This window comes from Rhea pennata, chromosome 1, assembly GCF_028389875.1.
Source record: "Rhea pennata isolate bPtePen1 chromosome 1, bPtePen1.pri, whole genome shotgun sequence".
Classification (NCBI taxonomy): domain Eukaryota; kingdom Metazoa; phylum Chordata; class Aves; order Rheiformes; family Rheidae; genus Rhea; species Rhea pennata.
The window spans coordinates 151,527,084-151,553,282 of NC_084663.1; the positions used below are offsets into that span (position 1 = coordinate 151,527,084).

Genomic DNA, 26,199 nt, shown 5'->3' on the forward strand with positions numbered 1-26,199 from the left:
AGAGGGCAGCAGTCTGGTTGTCCACCTTCTCTGGATGGGGAGCTTGCACTTTTGCTATCCCACTGTAACAGTGCTGTTTCTTTCAAGAGGCTCATGATCACCACCAGCAGGAATTTGAGGGATTGTCTTTGTAATGCTATTGTTCTGCTGAACAAGTACAGCACTGCTGAGTGGGGAGGGATTTTCATAGGATCTTAATAACAAGGGTGCACATTCTGTGCTGCAGTTTAGGAGGTTTCTTGCTAGGCACAGTGAGATTTTCCAGAAGCAAAGCAAAGAGGTTTGGGGTATCTGCTCACTCTCCGTGTTTCCTGTGGTTGCTTTCCAGAAGGAGAAGAAGAGTGGGCTGCTGAAACTTCTAGCAGGAGCATCAACGAAAAAAAAGTCACGCTCGCCACCATCAGTGTCCCCCACGCATGACGCCCAGGCAGCCATCGAAGGAGTCCTGCAAGGGGCAGTGGGACCCGAGCTCTCCTCCCTTTCCAGCCATGGCAGAGCTGGCTCGTGTCCAATAGAGAGTGAAATGCAGGGAGCCATGGGGTTGGAGCCTCTGCACAGGAAAACAGGCTCCTTGGATTTGAATTTCTCCATCCCTTCTCCTGCCAGACAGCCTCTCTCTTCCATGGCAGCTATCCGCCCAGAGCCCAAGCCTTTGCCCCGAGAAAGGTAAGCCCTGTGTCTCCTGAGGTCTCCTGCCTCCTCAGGCAGCGTTTGGAAGAAGGACGCGAGGTTAACTTGCGCGAGGGTTGCTGCCATTTTGCTGCTCTGTGGGTTGACCGTCAGTTGCTCAACTGTCTTTCAAGAAGAGGGGACTCGAGTGCTTCTGCCCATTGCAAACCATTTGACACACAGTGCAGCTCTAATGTTTGTCAATCAAACAAATGGCATTGCTGGGCAGCAGCTGTTCTTTCTCAGCCCAAAGAGTGTGGCTGCTGCTTGCAAATGCTGCTTTTTAAGTGAGATCCCTATGTTCCAATAAGCTCGTGGAGCAGCCGTGCAGTGCTCCCTGCTCGGGGATAGCAGGGAGATGTGTTTACTCATCGAGGCCCTTTCTGGCCTGCTCTGCATTACTACCAAGGGCTGTTTAAAATTCTTGTTTAGACTATGCCAGCCAGAGCTTTCTTCAGGGAACTGTTACCAAAAAAGTGTCTCATTTATAGAGAGGAATGGACCAGTGATGCTGAGGTTCATTTTAACAGCCTGCTCTGCACCTTGGTACCTTAGAATAAGTGACTTTGCAAATCCAAAGAGAGTAAAATAACAGTACCAGAAAAAAAGGGATAAACTGGCAAAGAGAACCGACTAGAAATAGTAGTACATAAAAAAAGAGCTAGGTTTCCATTTCCAGAGTCATATTGCAGTGACATGATGCTGTGGAAGTGCTTTCCACTCAAAAGGTGGCTAAGGATGATGTTAAGTAGTGCCTGCTAAGAGGACATGGTTTGTGGTTTGGGGAAAAAAAAATCCGAGAGTTTTCGAAAAGCAATCTAGGGAACTATCTGGAGTTGATTTGTTAAACAATTTTGAAACAGTTTTAAGTCCCAGAGCTTTGAAAGAAGCTGTTTTTGCTTGAATGTATGAAAGAAGATAAATGAAATAGGTTGGGCAAGCCATTCTGACCCTGAATCCACTCAGGGGAATGGAACAGCTAATGCAGGGCATAATAAGAAATGCTACAGGACAGGTCATACCTTGTACATGCTGTTTTATTGAATGCAGGTCAAAATTTGGTTGAGAAGGTAAAATACTGACACTGTAATATATTTAGACTTTTCTAAGGCACCTGACTTGTTAGTGCAACATGGGGTTTTTTGAGTAAAGTACAAAATTGACACACTTTATTAAGCAGATATAAAACTGATTCACTGCTTAGCTACAAATGTAATTATACATTAGGAATCACTGGCAAATGATTGTGTATGAAGTGTAGCTCAGCAAGAGATGGGTCTTGGATGCCCACTGTCCAACATAAAATCTCTGTTGATGCAGTACGGATGACAAGTCGGAGGTAGGTAATGAAGAGAGTAGATTCATTAGTACAAAGCTACTTCAGCAGGTTGGTAAGCAGCACATGGAGTAACAGTATGCTTCAGAAAAGCCGAATTTAGGCAAGATGGAGTGGGCTCAGAGAACCATCTTAAGAATGATGGAAGATTTAAAGCAATATACTTTTAGTGAGGCATGCAAAGAACTCGGTTTGTTATACCTATTAAAGAGCAGGTTTAGGAACAACTTGGTAACAGTCTGTGAGAGACTGCAGAAAGGACAGACATGGGAATATTTTTATGTTTAGATTTCATGTTTTTCTGAAAGAAGTGCTGTAGTTCAAGTGCAGATACTGGGCTTGAAGCAGAAATAAATGCAGGCAAGTCCTTTAGCAATATAACATAGGCAGTGAGAGCAGACCGTCATAGTAGTCTCTTATCCTTAGAATCCACGAAAGAGCAATTTAATAAAAAGAGAGAAAAACCAATTGTGCACTTAATTTGGTCTACATCAGTTTAGATTAATGTATAAGAAAAGATAAATCAATATAAACCAGATTTAGCACAAGTGTAACTAAATCAGTGGAATACTGCACCTTTAGTTAAATGTAACCATGAAAAGAAACCTGGAAACCCTGACACCTCTGGAGCTGGCTGTTCAGGCATTGCTTTCAAAGCCTTACTGCAGAGAAGTCTGGACACCTTTAATATGACAGTGCTAGTCCCCTAGTCTACAAATTTCTCAGTTCACCTCAGGATGGTCCTGACAGTGAAACATTTAACTAATGATAGTATCAAGCAGGTGCAGGGAAACAGGATAGAACTGGAGAGACATGGGTTGGCGGTGGCTGCTCAGTGTTGTTAGAGTCATGAGTAAAGGGATTTAGACTTCTATAACTGTGTAAATACTGTAAACTGCAGTATACAGCGGTAAGGAGCTTATTCTCATTTTAAGCATTTTGATTCCTGAGTCTTAAATCTGAAAATAAGCTATAATTGAAGTAACCTTAATTATACACAGCAGGCAAGATTCTCTAATTGATTTATGAATTAACTTCTGTATCACTGGTATATCTGCATTCCTTAACTGTTCATACGGGTTTTTTATGCCCATAATGGGAAATATTAATTACCCTCATGTACTAGGAAGGATAATGCTTAGTCCTGGAATAATCTGAGCAGATACGTTAAACACTTGTCTCTTAGAAATTCATCCCACATCCATCTGTGCTCATTAAATCGTCAAATTGCTCAGAAGTACCAAATTATATTTTTTTTAAACAAATTACAGTTTTCAAACCACTTGTTCTTTTCACATCTGGCAATGGAGGAACTTGCATTCAAGATCTCTCAGCTCCATATTTTGCTTGTTTGCATTTTGGTGCATTTCATCTGCACAGTAGGAGCAATTCTGTGAAAAAGAAAAGGGAGGGGAGGGAAAAAAAAAGGTTAGATAAACAGATTCAGATGCTGGATGAAATTTCTAAAAGCTCCAAAGCATTTCAGTGCACTTAGCTGTACTTGGCTTTCTGTCTCCCAACGCCCATCTGTGCACATGGAGACAGAGCACTGAAAGGTTGGAAGAAGTAGCACATTCCTTAATATTTACAGCATTTGAAATGAGGCTCATACAGGCAGCAGAGCCTCACTACTTCTCCCATAGAGGTTGGCTTGCAGCTCCAGCACTCGCCACATACAGGCTACTGGTCAAAACCAAGCATTCATGCCACTAGCTGTATCAGAGGTGCATTAAAAGGCTCTAATTGCTTGCAGCTTGATGCTCACGATTTAACAGAAGAATTACCTATTCCGCTGCCGGAAAGAAGCACAGCCCTTTGTGGGAATGGCAGTCCATCAGAAAGGAAGGCAAACTTCGCTTTCTCAGAGACTCTGCTAACTTTTATACTCTCCAACTTTTTGTGAGTGGTGAGAGCAAGAAAAACAATTATTTTATCTTACCGTATTTCGTATTTCTAGAACCTATTCCAGAATCTATTTTCATTAGGGTGACAAAAAATTGGTCCTAGTCCTCCTGTCACTTAGGCTGGGTGTTTCCCCAGTTTTCTGGGACAGCTAGCATCCATCCCTACCTTCTGGGTGTAGTTTCCAAAGGTGCATTTATAAAGCCACCTTCCTTCAGCTACTCGCTGCCATAACTCATACAGCAGTTCAAGCAGCAGAGCAGAGGAAATTCCTAGGTAGTGCTCTCGTCACTTTGTGTTGCAACAATTGACTGTCAAGTGAACACCCCGCCAGGCTGCCTGTGCTCCATACACTTTTTTTCCAGCTACTGCTCCATCCATTTCCTACTGGTGCAAGAAACAGGGTCAGTACAGCCTCTCCTGCACTGTAATACCCGGTAGTAATGCAGGGTCTGAGCCTACAGGCTGGCCCCCATCCCGCTGGCACTACTGCTTACATGGAAGAGGGATATGCAGTCTGCTTAACTGCAGAAAAATACTTTTCCTTGCCACCTCCTTCAAGAAAATATGCCTGTACATTAAGCAAAATAGGCGCGCTGAATGGTGTGTGTGTGTGTATGTGTATGTGAGTGAGTCATGTTCCCCTTGCTGGCTGGCACTGTTCCCAGATGCAAACCTGAGTAAAACATGTCACGCATTGTTGGCTCTTTTATAGTCACTGGCACTAATTCTGCCATGTTATATTCTGATAAAGCAGTTATATTCAGACTTACTGTCACGACTGGTATACCTGTGCAGTATTTTTGTGCTTTTCATGGAGCCTTCAGGCAAGTTGTAATCACAACAGTGCTGCAGAAGAAGATCGGAGAAGCGGCTCTGCGCTTTAAAGCACACCTTGCCATGAGTTGCCGTGTATACTTTCTGCAAATCACTGCCACATTAGAAACTGAGCTCCCACTTCAAGGAAGCGTTCAAGCATGTGCTTCACGCCCATTTACTTCAATTTTGCCATGTACGTATATCTTCTTTGCCAAATGGGAAAGTGAAGAAAGGGTTTTTTCATTCCCAGAAAGTGATACTAGAGGAATGACCCCAGGAGCATGTTCTGCCTGAAAAGTGACATGTATGCACATGGTTAAGTGCTTCTCTGACCAGGGATACCTAATTGAGAGACTAGAAATAACCATCTCAGAAACTCAATCCTGCAGTATTTCCAGCAGAAGAGTAAAAGATCCAACTGAGATCTGTTCTTCTAAGGCTGCTGGTTCAGACACGGTAATATGGAAAGTGGTGAAGCAGCTTTTGGCTGTTGGTGTACAAAGGAACTTTGCAGGTCTCTGCAATCTGCTAATGAAAAGATAGTGAAGTACAGCTCCACTGATTAGCAAGAGCAGTGGGATAGATACTTTATTTTCACTTAGTAAGTGTCCCCCCACAAAACTAACTTGGCATCCGTGACACACAAGTGACCTGTTTGTTTTGCCTGAAATCCTTGCTCCCTTAGTGCAGAATACTTTTACAAACAGAAACTTGCATTAAGCTTCCAAACTCAAGCACGTGGAAGACAAAATGTGTCCAGACTGGAGGTTAGCCCTGCAGTCCTAATTTCCCTCATTGTGCCTCTATTTTCCTAAGTCTCTCTGGCTCCATCAGTGCCCTGGACGCACGTATTCACTCAGAGAAGCAAATATTCAGTATTTTGTTTTTTCCCTCAGTATCCAGATTGGAGCCCAGTCCTTAATTACTGATCAGTTCTGATCAATGCTGTTCAATGTCTATCTCTGCATGAATGTGTTGGTTCTTCCCGTTTTCACCCTAATCCCATTTATTCCTCAGCTCCCAGGTTTTCTCCTTCAGTTCATCCAGTGTCAACCTCCCTCCATTCCCCCATTCCCTTCCGTACCTTCTCTCACTCTCTAACTCCCTGAAGTTTCTCTTCGCAGGTAAACCCAGTCCCCTGGCCTTGCTGATATCACTCACAGCCTTCCCTAGTGTATCTTCTCTTGGTCACAGAGGACCCTCCCCAGGTCAGCTCCCCATCCCAGTCCCCTTGGGCTGCTCTCCCCATCCGGCTTCTTCCCCTGCACTCCTACTGTGGCTCTCACCTTCTCTGTGTCAGTGGTTTCATCCTTCACTTCAGCAAAAGTGCCCAGCCAGGGGTGCCATCGCAGTTGGCCCCAAGGAAGTCCAGCATCAAGTCTGTACCCCGAGAGAAAAAGGGGAGAGGAGCCCAATGCTGGAAAAGGAATAAAAATGCAACCTCTGAGGTTTTACAGGAGCTAGGACATCTTGGAGCATGAATCAACAGAGATTTTACCCTCACTGTTCCTACAAATCTTTCCTAAGGATCTCCCTTTTTGTGATGTTTTAAAAGATTTTAACCTGGCCAAGAGTGGGTAGTTTTTCAAAGGAAGAGCATCCTTGACAGACCAACTGGGCCACAGACCATGTCTTTGCTGCAGAGCTTGGAGACTCGAGAGCAGTTTGTGGAAGCCCTCACCCCTGTCCAGTTAGCACTGCAAAAACACCCTCATGTTATTCCCAGGAGTGATGAAACAATTTGGACTGCATGTGGGCTCCTCAGCCTGATACAGTGAACTGAAATGGAGAGTTTTGTCCAATACGGGTAACAATTGGGAAAATTATGACTCAGTGAAAGTATGCAATTACAACAGAAAATACCAAACACCCTTAATAATAGGCAGAGCTGCTTGCCACACCTGTAACTGTGGTCATTACATAGCCACTTAGCATTTTAAAAAGCTGGTAATTTAGAGGTGTAATGTGACATGGAAAAAAAATCAACATTCTTCTGAGATCCATGCAAGATGCCAGAAAGCAGTCGGTTGTAAAAAAAAAAAAAAAAAAAAAAAAAAAGCTATTTTATGGTATTTTCTCAAAGAATAAGGGACCGAAAGGGAAATGAGAAAAGGGGATATAAATAGAAGTGTATAGGACTGCCTTTTGGGGAGTGAAGAGGATGTATGGGAGGGAAGAGAGAAGAGATCTTTTCTACCAAAAATGTGGCTAATATATGTATTTGCCATTAAGTTCCAGAGAAAAAACTAGGTTGAAATGCCACCTGGAGGTTTCCAGTATCATCACATGCTCTGACAGGAGCGATTTATGGTGCCTGCCAGTCCCTTGCTGGCAGCAGCGCTGTGTGATCATTTATTCTGTATGTTGCAACCTTGATTGCTCTGGCTCTTCTGGGCTGTGCTCCCAAACAGTCTCAAGGGGAAAAAAATGCAAGCGTCTTTTTCTGTCTCTCTTGGAAGATTTTGTAGCTGATTTGCAAGGTCTTTTATATCTAAGATTTCATTTTTTCCATCAAAAATACTTCAGCATTATCATATGAGGTACTATAGTTAATTAAAACTAAACCCTAACATTCTGGGTTTCCTTAAATGGAAAAAAGTTTTTAATTTTTAAATGCAGTGACTGAGATTTATTTTTTAAAAAATCTCTAAGGAAATGCTCTGTAGAATCCATTTGATGAAGATGGGCACATTCTTATTGAGCATGCTCACTTCTCTGCTAATGTGAACCATTTAGGGACTAGCAACTCATCACCAGTAAGTTGCAATCTATCTTTAGAAGTATGGTTTTGTACAGGATTCCCAGGTGGGTTTGGAGGGTGACCTTACACAAGTTCCTTGTGGCTGTATTTCTGCTTCCTTAGCTGTCAAAAAGGCCTGTCAGTCCCTCCACAGGACTTGGCTGCTGCTGAGGTTCGATCTTTTGTTTCCTCAAAGCCCTCAGAGATCCTGGAGCAGAGCTCTGATATGCTGTGATTGTATATACAGTTGTGAGATCTGAAACTTGGCATCATCTTAACTTAAATTTTTCCACTGTGATAATTTAATTAATCAACACTGAAGCAGAGTGTTTGAAATAATGTGTGCATTCATTTGCATAATGGCTGTAATTGGCAAAGCTTCCTAATGTAAGTGTAGCAGTTCCACAGATGATAGTGAGATAGACCATTTTCCTGCAGGCAGCCAACAGCACACATTTCAACTTCAATTATTTGCATTTCCACCGAGGAAGACGCTGACAACTAGATCTGTGGGCCAAGGGACAGAGATGACCAACAGATTTTTGATGGCGCTTGAATACCTATATTCTCTACATGACTGTGTTGCCATGTCAAGATAAAAAGGCTGTCATCAGGTTTTACAGCAGAACCTACAATCCAAATGGAGTTGAATGTGTTTCCAAGTAACAGGTTGTTTGGCCATGGAGATCTCCTTTAGCCAAATCTAGTGTTTTCACGGTCACGTCAAAGTGGAGTCTCTAGTTTCAGAACAGCAATCACTAGGTACCAAAGCCATATCTGCACAGAAGGAGCCCCTTGCTTTGGTACCATCCTGGGAATGGCCTCAGGGAATGCTCCAGACCTGTCAGTGCACATTGAAGTTAGGCCTGAAAGGCAGAATATTATTTTAAATAAATATTTGCCTTTTAGAAAACATGAATGGGGCATCCGTGGCCATGCAGTGGTTGTGGAGGTATTAATCCTCAGGAGATGAACTTTGGATAATCAATTGGCATCTTTTGACTATCTTACTCTATTCATTACTTCACAATTAGCAGGGCAGTTATTAAGTGTTAAACAAATGCCAGATGACTGCGGAAGTACCTGCGCTTAGGAAGAAGATGAGTGTACTAGAAATACATTCTCTGCTCTGGGCACAAGTGATGGAAAAGGGCCCAGTCTGTGTTCTCAGGAGGATAATGTCTGGTGATGAGCCTGAGTGCAGAATCGCCATCTCAGGATCAGAGCCATCATTACTTCTTTAAATTGAAGTGACACTTGAAAAGTAAGTACCTAGAGAGCCCTGTGAATGGTTCAGGACTGGGGCTCCCTCTTCGTTTGGAGAGTGCTTAGAAAGTCATTTGATATCTCTGTATTTTAGCTTGTCTTCCAGGTTTGAGGGACCCAAAGTGCATTCACAGGATGCATAAAAAGAAAAATGTGAACTGTTTTCACTGATCTTTGATGATATCAAAGGCAATTTGTCACTGCACTGCAAAGTCCGTTTTTAGGTGCAGCAGATGCAGTGATGAATGAAACATGTTACAGTAGAGGCAGATACAGTGCTAGGAGGAAGCGGCAGTGTCCCTCATGCAGGCTCCTGAAGGCCTTCAGAAGTAGAGACGGCCGTCACTAGTTCAGACATTTAACAATACCTGCCTGCTTTTAAAGTCCGGCCTTAAAGTATATCCCAGTGCAGTCTCCGGTCAAGCTGGACAGAAATCCTCCCATGATACTGACTTTTAGTAGGAAATGTATCTTACTCAGATGCAACTGTTTTGTGAAAATGCAGCTTACTGATGTTTCAGCAAGTATTTTTCCCAAGATTTCTCCTTCACAGGAAGGGGGGGGGGAGGTGAGATGATTGTTTCTGGCTTGAAACAAAGCCATTTTTTTAATAAATAAAAATGTTCCCATGTTCTGAATTTTGTCCCATATGAGCTCTGAGCCAGCAGGAGCCTATGTGGCAACCTGACAGAAAGCAGCCTGCCTCCGAGCTGCAAAGCATGCAGCAAACCTGCACAAGTGTTTGAAACAGGAGAGGAGGAGGAAACCTGCCTCCTCTTTTTTTCCAGGAGCAGGCTTACTTGATGTGGGATTCTAGGCAGCTGCCGATGCTGACACTTCATTAGCGCTCCTGGGGAAAGTAGCAAAGAGTGTGAAAGCAGAGCTGGCTTTTAGGTCTTACTTACAGGTCAGCACTAAAAATAGGAAAATTATCTGAGTTGTCAAAATTGGCTTGCAAGTGCCATGCTGTGCAGTCACTAAGGTACCTTCAGTAGGATTTTGGGGACAGTCTCCCTTTTCAACAGCCAGCCGGTCCTCTTACATAGCACTTCAAATCCAACCAGGGAGTGTCAGAAAGGCCAATGTAACACAGAATCACAAAATCACAGAACAGTTGTGGATGAAAGAGGCCTCTGGAGATCATCTGCTCAAGCGGGATCATCTAGAGCAGGTTGTCCAGGACCATGTCCAGACAAGTTTTGAATATCTCCAAGGATGGAGACTTCACAGTCTCTCTGAGCTACCTGTTGCAGTTTGACCTCCCTTATGGTAAAGAAGAGTTTTCTTATGTTCAAGTAGAATTTCTTATGTTTCAGTTTGTGCCCGCTGCCTCTTGTCCTGTCACGGGGCACCACTGGGAGGTGTGTGGCCCATCCAGAACCAACAGGGGAGGCCAAAAAACGAGCCTGGCTGAATCTGCACAGCCTTGTTGTGCCAGCGCTCACGTTGGACAGCCTGATTTGCCTCTGACATGCTCTTTGTACTTTTGTTTCCAAAGGTACCGTGTTGTGGTTCCCTACCCGCCACAGAGCGAGGCCGAGATCGAACTGAAAGAAGGTGACATTGTGTTTGTGCACAAGAAAAGGGAGGACGGCTGGTATAAAGGGACATTACAGAGGAACGGCAGGACGGGCCTCTTTCCCGGGAGCTTCGTGGAGAGCTTCTGAGGACCAGTCGTGACTCTCTGAACTGGCGGGGCTTTCAGGGGAAATCCCATAGCACAAGAAGAGACAGCAAAGGGAAACTTGACTGATAACCACTGCCATTTTTATTTCCAAAGACTCCCCCAGGCTCTTCAGTCTACAGCTTTGGAGACACAGTGGCCCGCTGTGCTTCTGAAACCGCGTGCGGTGCATACAGTGGTATGTTGAAGTAGTGCCTTCCACCTGGAATCACGGACTGAAAGGACACCCATTTGGACTGTACGTAACCTAAACTCCAGCTGTTAACCCTTTGTGTAAATTATAGAGAAAATATCTTTAAAAAGATTAAGAGAAAAGTTGTTATATTGCTGTAACTTATTTGTCAGAGCTGCAGTGTTCTTATTACTGGCCTATGCAAGACGGATTTGAGAGTTTAAGGAGGTGTGCTAGGAAGCTCTTAAACTGGGAGGTAAAAAGAGGGAGGAGAGGGTGGAGAAAAACCCAGGTAGATTTGTGCGTTGTCATTCAAGAAATAATGAAGAGTCCAAAATGTTAATGTCATGCTTTCTATATACCTCAAAGATATGCTGCGTAAGTTTGTCAGTAAACGTGTTAGTGCTCAGAGTCCCGTATCATCCGGTGTCCCAGTGTTATCACTGGGAAGATCCTGGAGGAGGTTTGGCTCCACCATTCAACTGTGGTTATTTGAGCAGAATCCCTTTTGCCTGTCTTTTGCCCTTATTATATGCAGCATGGATTTTTGTCCTTCAGTATCACTTTCCATTGCTTTTTTGTATGACGTACCTTTTTACTGTAAGAATTGTTATACTTTATATATATTCCTAATAGATCAGACATTTCCTCTTTTTCATACATCTGGTGCTATTTTTTTTAATTGTTAAAGATTTGGTTAGGTTAAGCAGAGAGGCTGCAGCAAGATGTGCATTTAATATACGAAATTAGAAATGCAGCTGAAGATCAAGATCAGACTATTTGGTTCATGTTTCGTAGAGAAAAAAAGAAAACAACTGCTTGGTCACTGCTAAATATACCTGAAGGAGCATGCATGTGCAATAAGCACATACTCACACTCTCGTGTGTATTTATAGTGTCTGTCGACCTACGCTAGAGCACAGCATTCTGTCTAGAGAGTGATAATTACTCCAGAATTGGAAGTAATTCCCAGAGGAGTCATTTTAATTGACTTTTTCATGGCAATGAGAAGAACACTGCAGGTTCTAGCACACACAGGGACTGTGGACATTTCCTCTGTAGTTGCATCACAGAAACGAGAGCTGATCTGCGACAGCTGTAATTATCATTATCGAAATGTGATTTCTCACTGTAGAAATGTACAGTTCTGGAGACTGTTCCATTTCTTAACATGGTCAAGCTACAATACAAAACGTATCAGGCAATACAAGCTTCCATCTACCAGGGACTTAAAGGTGCAATAAATGTAAAGCAAGTTTAGTCAGTTTTTCATATCAAACAGAATAAGAAAAAATCAATAGCGCAACTGTGAGAGTATTTAAGAAGAAATCAATTCTTGACGAATGAAACGTGATGAAAGAGTTTTCTTAGCTGTATCTGTACCTTGCCTTTCCCAGCGGCTGGCCGTTTGCCAAAGCCAACATGTGGCGGTGGTTTAAAAGCGTGTCGGAGGCACTGTAACCTGGAGATGATCCTATTAGAAGGAAGAGGCCCAGTGGGTGAACATCGTTACTGCGTTACCAGTGTTGCATATGCGAAGGTGTGAGTTTTGTTCTCATTCGAGCCGTGTATACTAGGACATGTCAAAGCACATAGAAGTGAATGTTCCTACTTAAGTTCAGCTCTGTGACTTTGTTCTCTATAAAATAAGTTTCTTCTTGCTGTCACATGTAACAAACAGATTCCAGAAACACAGTCCATGGCCAAGTATAGCACCTTCGAACAGGGAGGCATTATTTTCAGGGTGTTTCTTTTTATATTTAACGTTGCTGCATTTGTTCATATTCCAGATTGCAATGAGTCAGCCACTAAAAAGTTTAGTTACTGTTGAGAGGAAATTGCCTTTTTATAACCAATAAGAGATTGAAGAGACGTCTTCTGCAATGACTGGTTTGAGAATAGAGCCATATCTGTCCAGTTATTTGGTCCACATCAGAATTGCTATCACCGCACCTCAAGCAGTAAACTGCACAGTTAGCAAGTTAGCAAAGCCAAAATGCGTGTTACTGATTCCAATAAAAATCCTGGGTTAGATCTGTCAGAGATGAGGAGATTTTTCTGACAATTTACAGTGGTTAAAGTTCTCTTAAAATTCTGTTCCGTGAGTGTATTTACTACACTCAGAAAAATGAAACGGGATGACGGCTTGGTTGCTGCCTATTGCGTTTAGCCAGATCTAAAAGGGTTCCAGATTTTCACGTTTTAATGCTTTACTCTAAGGGGATGGAAGTTGGTGTGTGAGAAGATAAAGGAAAACAAACAGATTCCGTGTCACGAAATCAGTGTTTTAATGTAAATTTTGCAGGGAGGATATTTGCTTTTTAATAGACAACAACCTTTCCTGTCACACCTCCTGCAAGGAAAAATCTGTTGCAGGGGGCTCTGGTTTGGTAACAGCTGTTTCTGGCCCCTGTTTACTGCTTATTGTAACAGCTTGGGTTATTGAGTAATCTTCTCGGACAAATCACTTCCACGCAAGGAGCACGCGTGCAGATCAGTGATACAAGAAAGCGACCCGGTGCCGTTTGGAAGGTCTTGCACTCAGAGACGTCTGACTTGTACTGTGGTCTGATTTTTACCTGTCATACAAAGGAAATGGGGATGAGGGGGCGTTTTCATCTCCTACCACAGAGCGGGGGAAAAAAGAGGAAAGTAGCCTTCTGGCAGCCTCCACTTGTAAAATGCCGGGTTTGTTCTGGAAATGGCTTCAAGTAATTGAAGAATTCCTTTGAACTTTGCACAGCTCAGAAAATGTTTTTGTTAAACATGAATGTTAACGTGATTTAGGAAATGTTGGCGGATATGAGTACAAATGAACTACAATGACTGTGTTTCTGATTCTTTAAATAAAATAAACATTAAGGTAACTTGATTGAGGTTTCCGTCTTTAGTGATGGCAAAGTGGCTAAATGATATAAGTGCCTCGGAGATTCCCAAGGAAAATAAGATAAAAGCTCTCTCCAAACCCTGTTCCTTCTGAGCAAACTGTGTTTCCTTTGCATTCAGTCATAGTTCTCACATAAATATGACACGTAAAGGTAAGAGATGCCTGATCATATGACAGAATCTGTTTCTGCATTTTCTTTTCACAGTTCTGTGTTTTTTCAAAATCTTGAGAATTTTTTGGCCTGCTGTTCTGCACCTAAGAGAGAAACAGGCATAATGTCTTTTGGGGCGGTTCATCCTCCACAGACTTGTCACTGGCATCTGGGACATTGGTTTTCCCTTTTTTTCCCACAAGGGACTTGCTGGGATTCCCTGCTCCTTTCCGAAAAAGACCTGTGCTGTCTCAAAGGGCAAATATGGGACCTGCTTGCAGACAAGACTCCAAATGGGGAACACAAATGTCTAGCCCAGATGAAGGCACTTAGGTGCTCCTAAATATTTTTTGAGGTGTAATGCTGACTAGCAGCCTGCACAGAGTGGTTCTCAGGAGATCCCGCTGCCAAACTGAATAGCCCATGAAAGTTGCATGAAATGCCTAACTTACGCTTGGAGAAAAGTGATGCAGGTTTGCAGGTCCAGAGAAAGAGAGCAGGAGCAGGCCAAAGAGAGGGACTAAGGCGCAGAGGTGCCCTCTCCTCAGGAAGCACCTGTCCAGTGCCTCTTGACTCGATCCTGGTTGCTCCCAGTGGCTGGAGTGTCCCCGCTCCCTGGTCCCTGCCCCACAGGTAGCCGAGAGCTGAGGGAGACAGCACCAGACCCACAGCCTGGAGGATGCGATTATGGTACGAAGCTGGGAGGGGATGTGGCAACGCAAGTGGTTTAAAGGAAAACATCAGCTGCATCACCATGCTGCAACCTCTGATCCTCTCAGGGGGCTTTAAGTGTGCTCTGGGTCCCGCCCTGGCTGCCCCATCCGGCGAGTGGAGCAGTGCAAACTGCAACGTGGAGAAGCACGGCAGCTCTTCCCAAGCTGGTTGGGAGCGGCGGTCTCCTCCCCACTTGGCCAGTGCTGCTCCTTGCGGGCAGCCCAGCCGCTCACCAGCCGCCCTGCCAGCACATCCCACGCGCCTCACCCAGCCCGCGCCCCGCATGGAGCGCTTGGCCTCTGCTCCAGCGCCCGATAGGAATTCCAGGCATGTTTAAAAGAAAAATAATCATCATAAAATTGTTACACGGCTTGACTGTTCCTGAATGCTTGCGGAGAGCAGAACCACCTGGACAACATCTGCAGGGGTTTCCTGGCTCCCAAAGCTCTTCCTGACATCAGCAGCTCCTTACAACACAGTGAAACTGGCAGATATAAGGCTTGGTGAGCCCACGCCAAACCAAATAAATGAGCTGTACTAGCAGGCAAGCCAAGAGGTGATATAGTTTGGAGAAGGTCCTGTCCTCACATCGCAGCCTTTCATGTAGCAAAAAAAAAAAAAGAAAAAAGAAAAAGAAAAAGAAACTTTCCAAGCTGTCACAGATGTATTTCCATTTACCAGGGACTGGCGGGGGATGTGCTCGGGCGGGGGCAGCCCCATCTTCGGTCCCCTCGGTGCCCGGTCCCCATCACCTCTTGTCCGTAACGGGGCCCCACCACTGCAACGGGGGAGCTGCTGAGTCTGGGGCAAGGCAAGGCCAGAAGTCGTCTGGGCAGAGTAGCGACAAGAGTCAGGACACGAGCGGGTGGGCTACTGCTGTGGTGATGTCCAGGCCCGCTGACCACAGAGGCATCACAAGTTGCCCGATGGGGTAAACTGCAGTGCGGTGTCACTGCCTGAAGACTGTGAACCGCTCCCCCTTTTTTACAGGTATAGCCCCGTCGCAGGTGAGCCCTTCCCAAAAACACTTTCCATGCTTCTTTACTCCTTCTACCTCATTGGGACCCCACAGCCCCATGAGAGGACAACCGGCATCCCACGGACTTGGCAAGGAAGCCAACGAAAGGTATTTTCAACACAGATGGGTCTTTCACTCCTTTTTTTTTTCGTTGCTGCAGTCGGTTGTCACCACATAGGTAGTCCAAAGCAGCGGAGGAACTTGACTAGCAAAACACATGTTCATCCGCTTGTGAAGGATTTTTGACAATTTTAATGCTGCTGATGGCCAGCTCGGACATGACACGGCATTTAAAAAGTCCAGTGAAACAACCGTGCATGCAGCAGTGTGAGCTCTGCACTCTCCTGCGTGTGCGAGGGTGCATAAGTCACTGCTGCCCCACTCCAGCGCGCCGCTAAAACCTGGGGGTCCTCAGGCTGCTGGACTGTTGCAATGTGGCTACAGGGGTGCTTGCAGCCCCATCCTGCTGCCCTCGTGCTGGGGGCAAGAGGGGACCCACAGGGCTGCCCACAAGCCCGGGGTGGTGACTTGGGAAGCGGCAAGTGCCACCTGGCAGCGCATTAATGGAGCACAGCAGTAGGGACTGACGGGGGCAGAGGAGCCCATGTGCACTGCCAGCCACCCTCTAGTTTTCAGGCAATGTGCCCGAGTCTTTCTTCCTCGCCATCAGCAGCCTCCTGGTTTCCACCCCCAGGCGATGGAGCCGCGGTGCCTGGACCCCTCTCCAGGCTGGCAGGTTGCACCCTGGTGCTCCTGGGTCTCAGCACGCCGGAAACACGGGCTTGATTTAGGTATCTTCCCACCTCACTTTGCTGAGGGCACTTTGGTGTGACATCTAGGGAGCTTTGAGGATGAAGGACAAACCACGAGGTGAACGTTAAACATCTAGAAAATTATTTAGTGGGCAAGTGTGAGTGCGAGGCAAAGCCGTGCAGCGTGGGGCAGGCAGGGTGGCCGTCTGGTGCCTAACCTCTGTCTCGGCCAGCACTGAGATAAAAACGGACGTGCCCTGGGCATTAGTTCAGGGCAGACGTGCGAGCAGCCAGTGCGTTGTTGGCCCTGATTTGCAAAAGCAGCGGAGGCAAGCGTGGGAATAGCCTTGTGCAGAGGGAGCTCCTCTGGGAGGCATGAAAAAGCCGAGCTGCTCTGCTGTGTGTATCAGGTCAAGGGCTTGAGCACGACACCACCACGTCCTGCCTTCCTCCCTCCTCGCCGCCGCTCAGGTAACTGCATCCGCTCCCTTGCGTCGACACAAAAAAACCAGTGCCGTCAGCCCGGCTTCTCCCGAAGACGCTTTTCCAAAGGTGGGCGGCCGCCGCAGGGTCTCTCCCGGCACGTGGAGCAACCCGAGGGAACGGTGAGCTCAGCCCCGCGCCTTCAGGTGCTCCCTAGCAGTAGCTCATCTTCATGGTACGTTGCATTTGCCCTGCAGCTGCCCGCTTGAAAATAAGCGCAGCAGACAGCGGGGGCGATTTATTAAGATTTTCCCCTTCCCCTCCCCGGATAATTGTCTGGGATCTGCATTAATGGGAACATAAATTGACTGCCACGGTGCTAAGCGGCAATCAAGTCTTGTTTGACGGAGCCGGGAAGTGTCTTATGCCGAGCATTGGCACCAAACAATCTAAATGCAAATTGCAAAATGTTTTGGGGTAAGGAGGCCGCTCGTCTTCTGATGAGGTTACGTGATAATGCGGAGACGGGCGAGAATTGCCTTCCCGTTCGTAAAGGCTATCAAAACGCGTGCCAGTTAAACTGCGGGGCCGCAGTTCGCGTGGTGTTTTAATGGACGAGGCTCGGCTGTTGAGCAAGGGTTTTCTTTTCGCAAATCGTTTCCTAAACAAGACACAGCGCAGCAGCGTTTCGGCCGCATTTCAGCAGCTCCCGGGCGCCCAGGTTAGCGTGGGAAACAACAGAGCAGCCCCCGCTTTAATCCCGTTCCGTGTGCGGCTCCTACCTCGCTCTCTCCCGACGAAACGCGCTGCGGCGGCTGGGAGAGGCCGGAGAGCGGGCGGCAAAGCAGTCGCTGCTGCTCCTGTTGGACCAGCCGCGCGGCCGAGGAGTCGGGCAGCCCTCAGCCCCTTGCGCGGTCGTGGCAGGGGGGTCACGGGACGCACCTGGAAAAGGAAACGCATTAAACGCGCCCGAGGGGGGCGGCCGGAGGTACCAGCGGGTTTGCCTCTGCGGCATGACGTCTCTGCTTGCATAGCTAGGACGTGGCATTTTCCCCAAGGCAAGAAAATAATTTTCTTTATCATTACCCTGAAGTGAAGAGGTGTCTGTGGCGGCTGAGGGGGGTTCAACAAGTCGAAGCGTTCAGCCCCTCGCAGAATCGGTCTCCCTGTAGCTTTTCCCTAGGAAATTTGTAATCTAATCTCCTCTGAGCTTGACTTAGGCAGAAGCATTTCTCCATAAATTAAGGAACGGTTTGGAGTTTACTCCAACAGTTTTGGTCATCTGGGAGACAGAGGAAGGAAAGGATTAATGTGTTATTTTTACTTTCAGTTTTAAATATGTCTCATGCGGAAAAACGCAATGAATCTGTGCAGAGCATGAAAAAGCAATAGATCTGCAAAAATGGCACAAGTTGTGTGCATATAAATTGTTGGACTCTCAGACAATTTAATGTAGAATAGCTGAATAACTCACAATAATCTAAGATTAAAAGGACATTTTAAAGTAAGCGAACATACCAGTGGTGGCTGTGGTAATTTGTATTCCTTGGAGGGGAAATCAATGACTAGAAATTGTAACCACCTCTCGAAGGGCTCTGCGCTGTGTTCAGGGGGATCTGGCCGCGCTCCTGGGAGTGAGACCTTCGCCACCCGGCCAGGGGGACCTCTTAAACGGGGCTCAGGAAAGAAGAAGGAATAAGGAAAGTTTCATCAATTCTGCAAATTAATGACTGCCCGTTTAATTTAGTGTCATTACAAAATACAATGTGAGATGTTTTTTAAAGGCTTTGAAGGCATCGCTGTTAATTTTGCAGGTCTTGGGATACAGGTGAGTTAAGGGAAGCTGGAGACTATTGCTTGTGCCAGCGGGAACTGACCCCCTCAGCCCAGCTGGCTGCGCAAGTCGCGTACGATGGACCTTGCCTCAACCACTGCGACAGAGAGAGCTATATACGGTATGTTATATAAATAAATAAATAAATAAATAAATAAATAAATAAATAAATATAAAATATATATATACATACATGCATATATATATATATGTACATCAATTTCTCCTGTCGCCGTTCCCTAAGCTGCAGCCCCTGAAACAGCCAGGCTTTTGCTGAGCTTTTGCAGTGCTGCCGAGCATAGCGTGTTACTTTGATTAATGTTACCTAAACTGCTCCAAGGTTACCCGTTTGAATTAGAGGGTGTTACGTTGCAAGAATTTCAGGCACCGCCTGTAAAACAGTGAAGGGACCGCAAACAAAGCCGTCCTGAGGTCCAAACTGTGAATGACTCACTTGTCTGAGGAGCTCGACCCTCAGAGCAGCTTCTGGATTTACTCTGATGCCCTCCCACAAGTTTGGAGATGCAGAAATAATATTCATTTAAGAGATGCTCTAATGCCCTGACTTCCCATTAATGTCAGAGAGCTCTGGAATAGGCACCTTAAAGGAAAAATAAAGCTAAAAGGGGGGCGGGGGGGGACAAACACAGTCTTCCATCAACTCTCCAGTCCTCACGGAAGAGTTCTTCATTAAACAGAACACCACTTGTTCAGCTTTAAAGGCAGAAAAATGTATTCTTGAGCATTTCCCACGTCTTTGGATGGAGAGCTGCTGCAGTATTTCCTCTCTGCCCATGAGCACAGGACAGTAAAGTGCTCTGGAAACACACACCCAATTAAGAGTAAATTCTGCCCCAGACAATTTGTAAGAAGCGCTGTTTCACTTTGTCCAAGTTAATATTCATGGGGTGAGAGGGAGCGCGAGCGAGCGAGGGGGCTGGCGCGGGCAGGCTCGGGTTGCTGCTCCCTGCTCCAGTGGATGCTGAATTATTGAACAAAGCAGAGCGAGACAGCAAGCAGCCAGGGCGCGTTTTAGCCCATGGTCCTCCTGCCCGGGGGCTGGCTGCAGCACTGGCACGAGGCTGGCAAGGAGTTGTGTCCTTGCCCCGAGCCGGGCAGTGCAGGGCCATGAAAGCAGCTCTCTTCACCCCTCAGGATCTCCTGGCTCATCTGTAAGCAGCATCTGAGGGCGCCTACCCCATCGGCCCCAGCCAGGACGTGGTTTTGCATGAGGTTGCAGCAGAAGCAGGAAGCGCTGAAACACTCTCTAGCACTTCAGCACAGCTCTGGAAGTGCCGAAATGCAGCTAACGGCTTATCTATTTATAAAGTGTCCCTTTTCCTTTCCACTCCCTCTGTATGTCTAAATGCGTAAGGGCAGAAATACAGGGTGCGATGCAGTTTGGACTTTGAGACTCCTGGGGCTGCGTTCGCCAGCCTGAATACCAATGTCTAGTGACATCTGCAGTGCCTGGGGACCAGCACAGGACCAGAAAATTGGGCACAGCACTTACTGCCATCCAGCACCTCTTGGGCAGCAGCCAGAGGCAAGGAAGATGGTCCACATCATTTAAAAATGCCACGAGATGCATCTGCTTAGCTACCAACCTAGGTGATACATAGGGTGGGATTCAGTCCAAAATTGAGATGGCTCTGTGTAGATGACTGCATAAGATGTCAGTGCTCCTCTTACAGTCGGTGGAGATTTTGGCAACGGGGTGAGATGCAGGTCTCCATGCGGAGGTGTTGGGGCCATCTGAGATGCCCGGAGGCATCCAGCTGCTTCTAGCTGCCACCTCAGAGGGGCCGACTTCCCGGAGCCACTGCACCACATCTACCAAGCATGTCCAATGCATGGACTCAAAATGAAGCAGTTGAATTCTGCTTAGCTCCCTGCAGGGGATCCTGCCCTAGCTGGAGCCTGGACACCCAGGAGAGCACCTGAACGTAGGCAGCTCTTGTCCCCTCTGTCCCTGGCACCGACACCCCACGAGTCCTGGACCGTGGCTGGTAGCTACGGGCAGCATCTCACCTGCACCAAGGTGTCTCAGATGACACCGGGCAACTGATAGTGCTCCTAGACCCCCGAGCCATGCCAGCCCCCCACCGCAAAGCGGTGCCGCAGGCTTCCCTTCACTCTCTGCAACGGGGAGCCGAGGCGGCGCGGGGAAGTGCCCGAGGTGCGGCGGAAGAGGGAGCTGCAACACACATCCCTACGGACAAACGCCGCGGCCTCCCGCGTCGCAGAGCGCAGGCGCAGACGAGCAAGCTGCACCCTGAAAGCCCCTCGGGGCCGCGTCCCGCTCGCCGCGGTAAGGCACCGGGAAGGCGTGAGGTCGCTGGATAACTCCGGGACCTTTCCCACGGCGTGGCCGCAGCTCAGCGAGGGACACCCTTCCATCAGTCATAAAACACTCCTGCTAAATGGCTATAAAATGATTTATTTTGTCATTAGCCTTATCTTGCTTTCGAAAAACTGACTTAGTTTCTAAAATATATTAGGTTTTGCACTTTCATTAATCTCCTCACTTGATAGACTAAATTAACCTTTTTGAGGACAAAAGAATTTCCTTTCTTTAACATTTTTATAGTGAGACAAAGTCACTGTTTTTTTCCTCCTGTTTTCCTTTATTTGTGTGTGTGTGTGTGTGCGCGCGCGCGTGCGCGCACGCATCCCTGTAACTCAAGCAGCAGGGAATTTGTCTTCCTGATCTCGCTGCTGATTTTTTTGTATTTCAGCCTTTCTACCACGTCGCAGCCGCTAATAAAATCGGAAATGAGCTACGTGAGGAACGTCAGCTTTGAGAGCGACTGAAAAACCCAATGAGGGACCGTCCCTCGTCTCCATAAAACCTGCCACGTTCCTCCAGGCGGGATGTGAAATATAGTGGGCGCATACCACATCCAGCAGTAAAAGGCTGCCACGTCCCCCCCGTACCCGGGGAGCTATCGTTTTCAACTAGGGGAAAAAAAAGCCCCCGGCACGCGACGAAGCCAGCAGAAGAACCGGACGCAGTTAAGGCAAAATTTAGTTTCGTTACGGCGTGTTTAGTTTAGCAGATACAAAACCAGTCCTTTCTCTCTTTAGATGGGTTTCAGGCTTGATTTTAGCTCTTTTAAGACCTGGCCGGCCCTTGGTCCAAACCATGACACCGTGAATTTAAGAACGCCCCCCCTGGGCGTCTGCTCCTTCCCCTCCCGTGTGATGTATTTGCAAGGCGCTTCGCCAGCACCGTCTCTCACTTACCGAAATGACAGCAGATCCAGTATATTACTCTGAACACGTCCCTTTAACGTCTCACTTAAATCCCCACCATAGCCTAGTAAGCGTAACCCAGTTCTTCACCTCAGGTTTTCAGACGTTAACCTGCTACGATACTGAGCAGCGTTTACTAAAGCAGTTCTTACACTCTCAATTGAGGACTTTGTGCAACTCAGTTGCTGACAGGCCTTTTTTTTTTTTTTTTTTTTTTTTTTTTTTTTTTGAGTGTGTTGCACCTATTTCTTCTTCAGCTTCTTTTTCCTGTCTTCTCCAACGCTTATAAAGTCTTTTCAGCGCTGGAAGGGTAGATCAGAGCTTGCCTGCCTTAAAACCTAAGGCAGGTTTTAAGCTCCTCACTCCTCCAGTCGCGGCCCTCCGGCCTCTTACGTTCGCGCTTGCGGTACGTGACCGTCCTTTTGTTTTCGCTTGGTATAAACGGCATTTCCACAGTTTCCCCTCGCCTGCTGGGGTTCCTCTCCCACTTAGGCGGGAGCTTTGCCCTGCAGCAGGACACGGCTCCGGAGGCCGCAGCGCACCTGCAGCGGCCGTGCAGCACCCCTCGCTGGCGACCTCCGTAAACCAGACTTTTTTTAAAGTTTGGTTAAAAACTTATTTTAAAGCCCTGAAACGGGCTTTAAAATAACGGAGGGAAGGAATAAGGGGGGGGGGGAGGGCGATATCAAACAGGGGGTGCCCAGGTCGAGAGCAGCCACAGCGCACTCTTCATTTTTAATCCAAGAAATTCAGAATTCGAGCAACCGCATTTCCAGGAAAGCCGCGACGGCCCCGGCGCTTCCGAGACGGCAGCGTTCACCTCTCCCTGCCCTGCCAACCCGCCGCGTCAAGCCACGGCCGGAGGCGCTCGGGGCACCAGGCGTTTGAGCACAGCAGGGCTCCAGACAGGCCGCTGGCCATTTTTAGTACTTCCCAACCTTATTTCCCTACCAAACGGGAAATATTCCTGTTTCCCAAGGCGTCGAGCTCCCTGATGCACCTGCAGGGCCCCGGGCTGCCTAGGACACGCCAGGCCGTGCAAAACCTGAAGTCAACGTCTCCGCGTGGACGCGGAGCTTTTCTGTCGGAGGGCAGCGAATCCACTGCCTCCGCTGTTACAGCCCAAGATACCGATATTTTAAAAGCTATAAACCGTTTTTTAAAAAACCCATAGGACTGTAGAGCTTTTTTAACACCCTGTCCAGCAAGTTTCAACACATGGCTTTTAGCACTGAGCATACTAGCCCGTAATTCTTTTATTTGCATACTTATGCGGGCAGCAGTCTCAGCCAACTGTTTGCAGCAACTGCTGGTTTACAGCTTGCATGCAGTATCTTTATTTACTGATACCATAATCTCTACCAATACACAAACTGCATTATATTATCTGCTAAAACTCTTCAGGAACGCTCCTGACCTCACCGACAAAGTACTGCTTACTCAAAACATATTGCTGACATAATAGCACTTATTGGAGAAATCTGCTCTTTTGTCTGCCACAATTACATTCCTCTTTCCAGGAATACTGTCAGCAGTGCCCTCAGGATTTTATGATCTGTAGTTTCCATGGCCATATTACGAATGACTGGATTTATAAACTGAGCCTTTTCCAGCTCCATCTGAATATTAGGATAATATTTCCTTCTATGCCAAGAGAAGTCCTATGCGCTCTTTTAATTGGGATTTTCCTCTTTTCTTCAGAGATAATTGAAAAAAACATTAACGTCGCTGGTACTCTTTAAAACGTGGCTCTCTGAGTCGCAGCACCCCAAAGAGCAAAGGCACCTAAGGCTGGTCCTAAGGGCTTCTTCAGGGAGCTTTCGAGGCTACGCGTAGCTCTGCCCAGCCCAGGCTGAGGGGGGAGACGAGCGCCTTTGCAGCCGCTCCTGCCCCTGCTCACGGTGTCCCCAGGACGGCCGTGCCGCTGGGTCGCGGGACGCAGGCGGGCGCCGGCCTTGGAGCCGCCTCTTCTGCCCCGCGTACAGGAATTTAGTCTTTCTTGTCTGCATGCTCACGGCAAAAAAAGAAAAACGAAAATAGGGGGGAAAAAGAAAAAAGAGAAAAAAGGAAAAATAAGAAAGAAAAAAGAGAAAAAAAGAAAAAAGAAGAAACCTCTGTGTTTCAGTACCATCCATTCAGCTAGGCAGTGGCTCAGCCTCTGCCAAAGCAGGGCCTGCGGGGTCAGGGCTGAGCCTGAGGTTGGAGGAAGGCGGCAAGCTGGCAGGGGCTGGGAAGGGAAGCTTGGGATGGAGGGATGGAGGGCCCGGTTCCCTACTCTGCTTAGTTCGGAGCAGCAATCTGAACTCAGCTGTCACACATCATCAGGAGAGGGCATTATACATATATTCATTATACATAATAATGAAATTATTATGTATATATGTATTTGCATTGTGCACATTTGTACTTTTTAGATTTTTAGGGGTGGAGTAGGGTTTGAGCTCTGAGCAGCTTCAATGTCATTCATCTGCTGTGAACATACTCATAAAACAGCATCTATATTTTGCTTTCCTCAGTACAGTTCTTCATTATTGCTTGTTGTGTTCCTAGGCGGCAGGCAGTACAAATTTTTTTACTGAAGTTTAAGTCAGATGAGTCTTTAACCGAATGACAGGTAAGCTACCAAATGTTAGAGAAAAGCTTGTGATGAGTTCTGCATGTCTCATCTCTCTGGCTGCTTGCACACCTCATTTGGCTCTACCGAAAAGCACTAGGATCATCGTACCTCCCCACAAGACTAGAAGGACCAAGTACCTGTACACTGCCAAAACCCAAAGATCACAGACCCAATTCTACAAGAGCAGTAGACTGCCTTAATAATAATTCTATTTTAAAATACATTCCTGTTCTGAGCCATTTCGATAGTCTTGTATCACCTGGCCAGAGTTTTATCTGAGAAGATTTACATTCCCCTCTTGCCCCTTACATCTTGCAGCCGTACAAGTGCACCACCTTACTGAAGTCAAAACAAACAACATCCACTGCTCTCCGCTCGTCCATTGAGCTAGTTATTTTGTCATCAAAAGCTATCGGGTTGGTCAAACGTGATTTCTTCTTTGTAAATCCATGCTGACAACCCTCAGTCACCTTCTTGATCTTCATGTGTTTGGAAATGGCTTCCAGGATCATTGGCTCCATCTTGTTCCCAAGGACTGAGGTGAGGCTGAACCATCTGTAGTTACCCAGATCCTCTCTCTTGCCCTTCTTTAAGATTGAAATACTGGCTTTCTTCCAGTCCACAGGAACTCCCCTTGATTACCACGACCTTTCAAAGATAACCAAGAGTGGCTTCGCAGTGACAGTGGCCACCATCTATGCCTCAGCACTTGTGGGTGCATCCCATCAGGTCCCCTGGACTTGTGTTTGTCCTGTTTAAGTGTTCCCTAACCCAACCCTCCTCCATCAAACAGAAATCTTCCTTGCTCCAAACTGCCTCAGTGGTCTCAGGGACCTAGGATTCCTGAAGGCAAATCTTACCAAAGTGAATACTTCTGGACCATGTCCTTTGTCACCATGCTCCCCACCCCATTCCGTCACAGACTCTTATTTTTCCTACCTGCTCTTTTGCTGCTGGTACACCTGTACAAGCCTTTCTTTTTGCCCTTCACAGCCCTCACAGATTCAGTTCCAGAAGGGCTTTGGCTTTTCTAATACCATCCCCACACTCTTGTATGGAGTCTCCATATTCCTCCCTGGGCACCTCTCCCTTTTCCTTCCTCTTATTCACATTCCTTTTTACATTCAAGTTCTGTCAGGAGCTCCTTGTTCATCCCTGCAGGCTTTCTACCACCTTTGTCATCCTCACTGTAAATCATGCAGTTCTCAGGTGGGTTCTTTTTTTTCCCCGTCTCTCTCTCTCTCTCAACTCCTGGTAAAAACAGAAGAAGTGTAGAGGCACAAGCAGGAGGATAAAGCAAACGGGGAACAGTTGCTCACTATTTCTCAAAGGAAGCGCATTCCAACAGCCACTGAAATTACCTGGTCATAGTTTTAAAGTAGCAAATTAAAACATTTGTTTTTCAAGATACATAATTAGATTATGGTTCTCAGCACTAGCATTATTAAATTTGCCTTCTATTACTAGTGTGAATGACTTACTGACTGGGCTCCAAGAGATCAAGGAGCAGAACTCAACCATCCCAACCCTCAGTTCAGTGCTTGCTTACTTCTCTAGCTAGCTGAAATAGAGGTCATTACAAAGTGCAGTATCAAAAAGGAACAGTTACAAGGTTTTTAAAAAGACTAGAAAATGGTTACTTTTACTACTATGCCCCTCTCTAGTTAAGCACATTCTTACTTACATAATTTGGTAGTGATATCTGACAAAAGTGAAAGCAACGTCTTTTGAGCGCACCCTAGTGAAAACACTGCTGAAGTGTTTTTTTTGTTTAATTTTTTTAGGTTTAAAACTCTCAAAGTGTCTATACATATTTATCATTGTTTTGCTGCTTTGGTGCTAAGGCCCATATTAAAAATAATTACTACAGAAACAAAATCCTATTTAGGCAGTTTACTAGTCTTTGAATTATGTTCAGTGAATCACTTCAAAAAGTAATGTGAATTACAGAAGTCTTCTA

General features: G+C 46.4%; 1 protein-coding gene across 3 annotated transcripts in view; it reads left to right on the forward strand.

Annotated features, from left to right (window-relative positions):
* Nucleotides 1–13,460, forward strand: part of SH3RF3 (SH3 domain containing ring finger 3) — a 259,022-nt gene extending 245,562 nt beyond the window's left edge. For 2 of the 3 annotated variants that reach the window (XM_062601657.1, XM_062601658.1), the window contains 2 exons: nucleotides 329–666; nucleotides 10,231–13,460. In XM_062601657.1, the coding sequence (XP_062457641.1) occupies nucleotides 329–666; nucleotides 10,231–10,399 (507 nt within the window). In that variant the 3' untranslated portion in view covers nucleotides 10,400–13,460. The remainder of the gene's footprint in view (nucleotides 1–328; nucleotides 667–10,230) is intronic. The other variant, XR_009961390.1, reaches the window with a different exon arrangement.
* The last annotated feature ends 12,739 nt before the right edge of the window (nucleotides 13,461–26,199 follow it).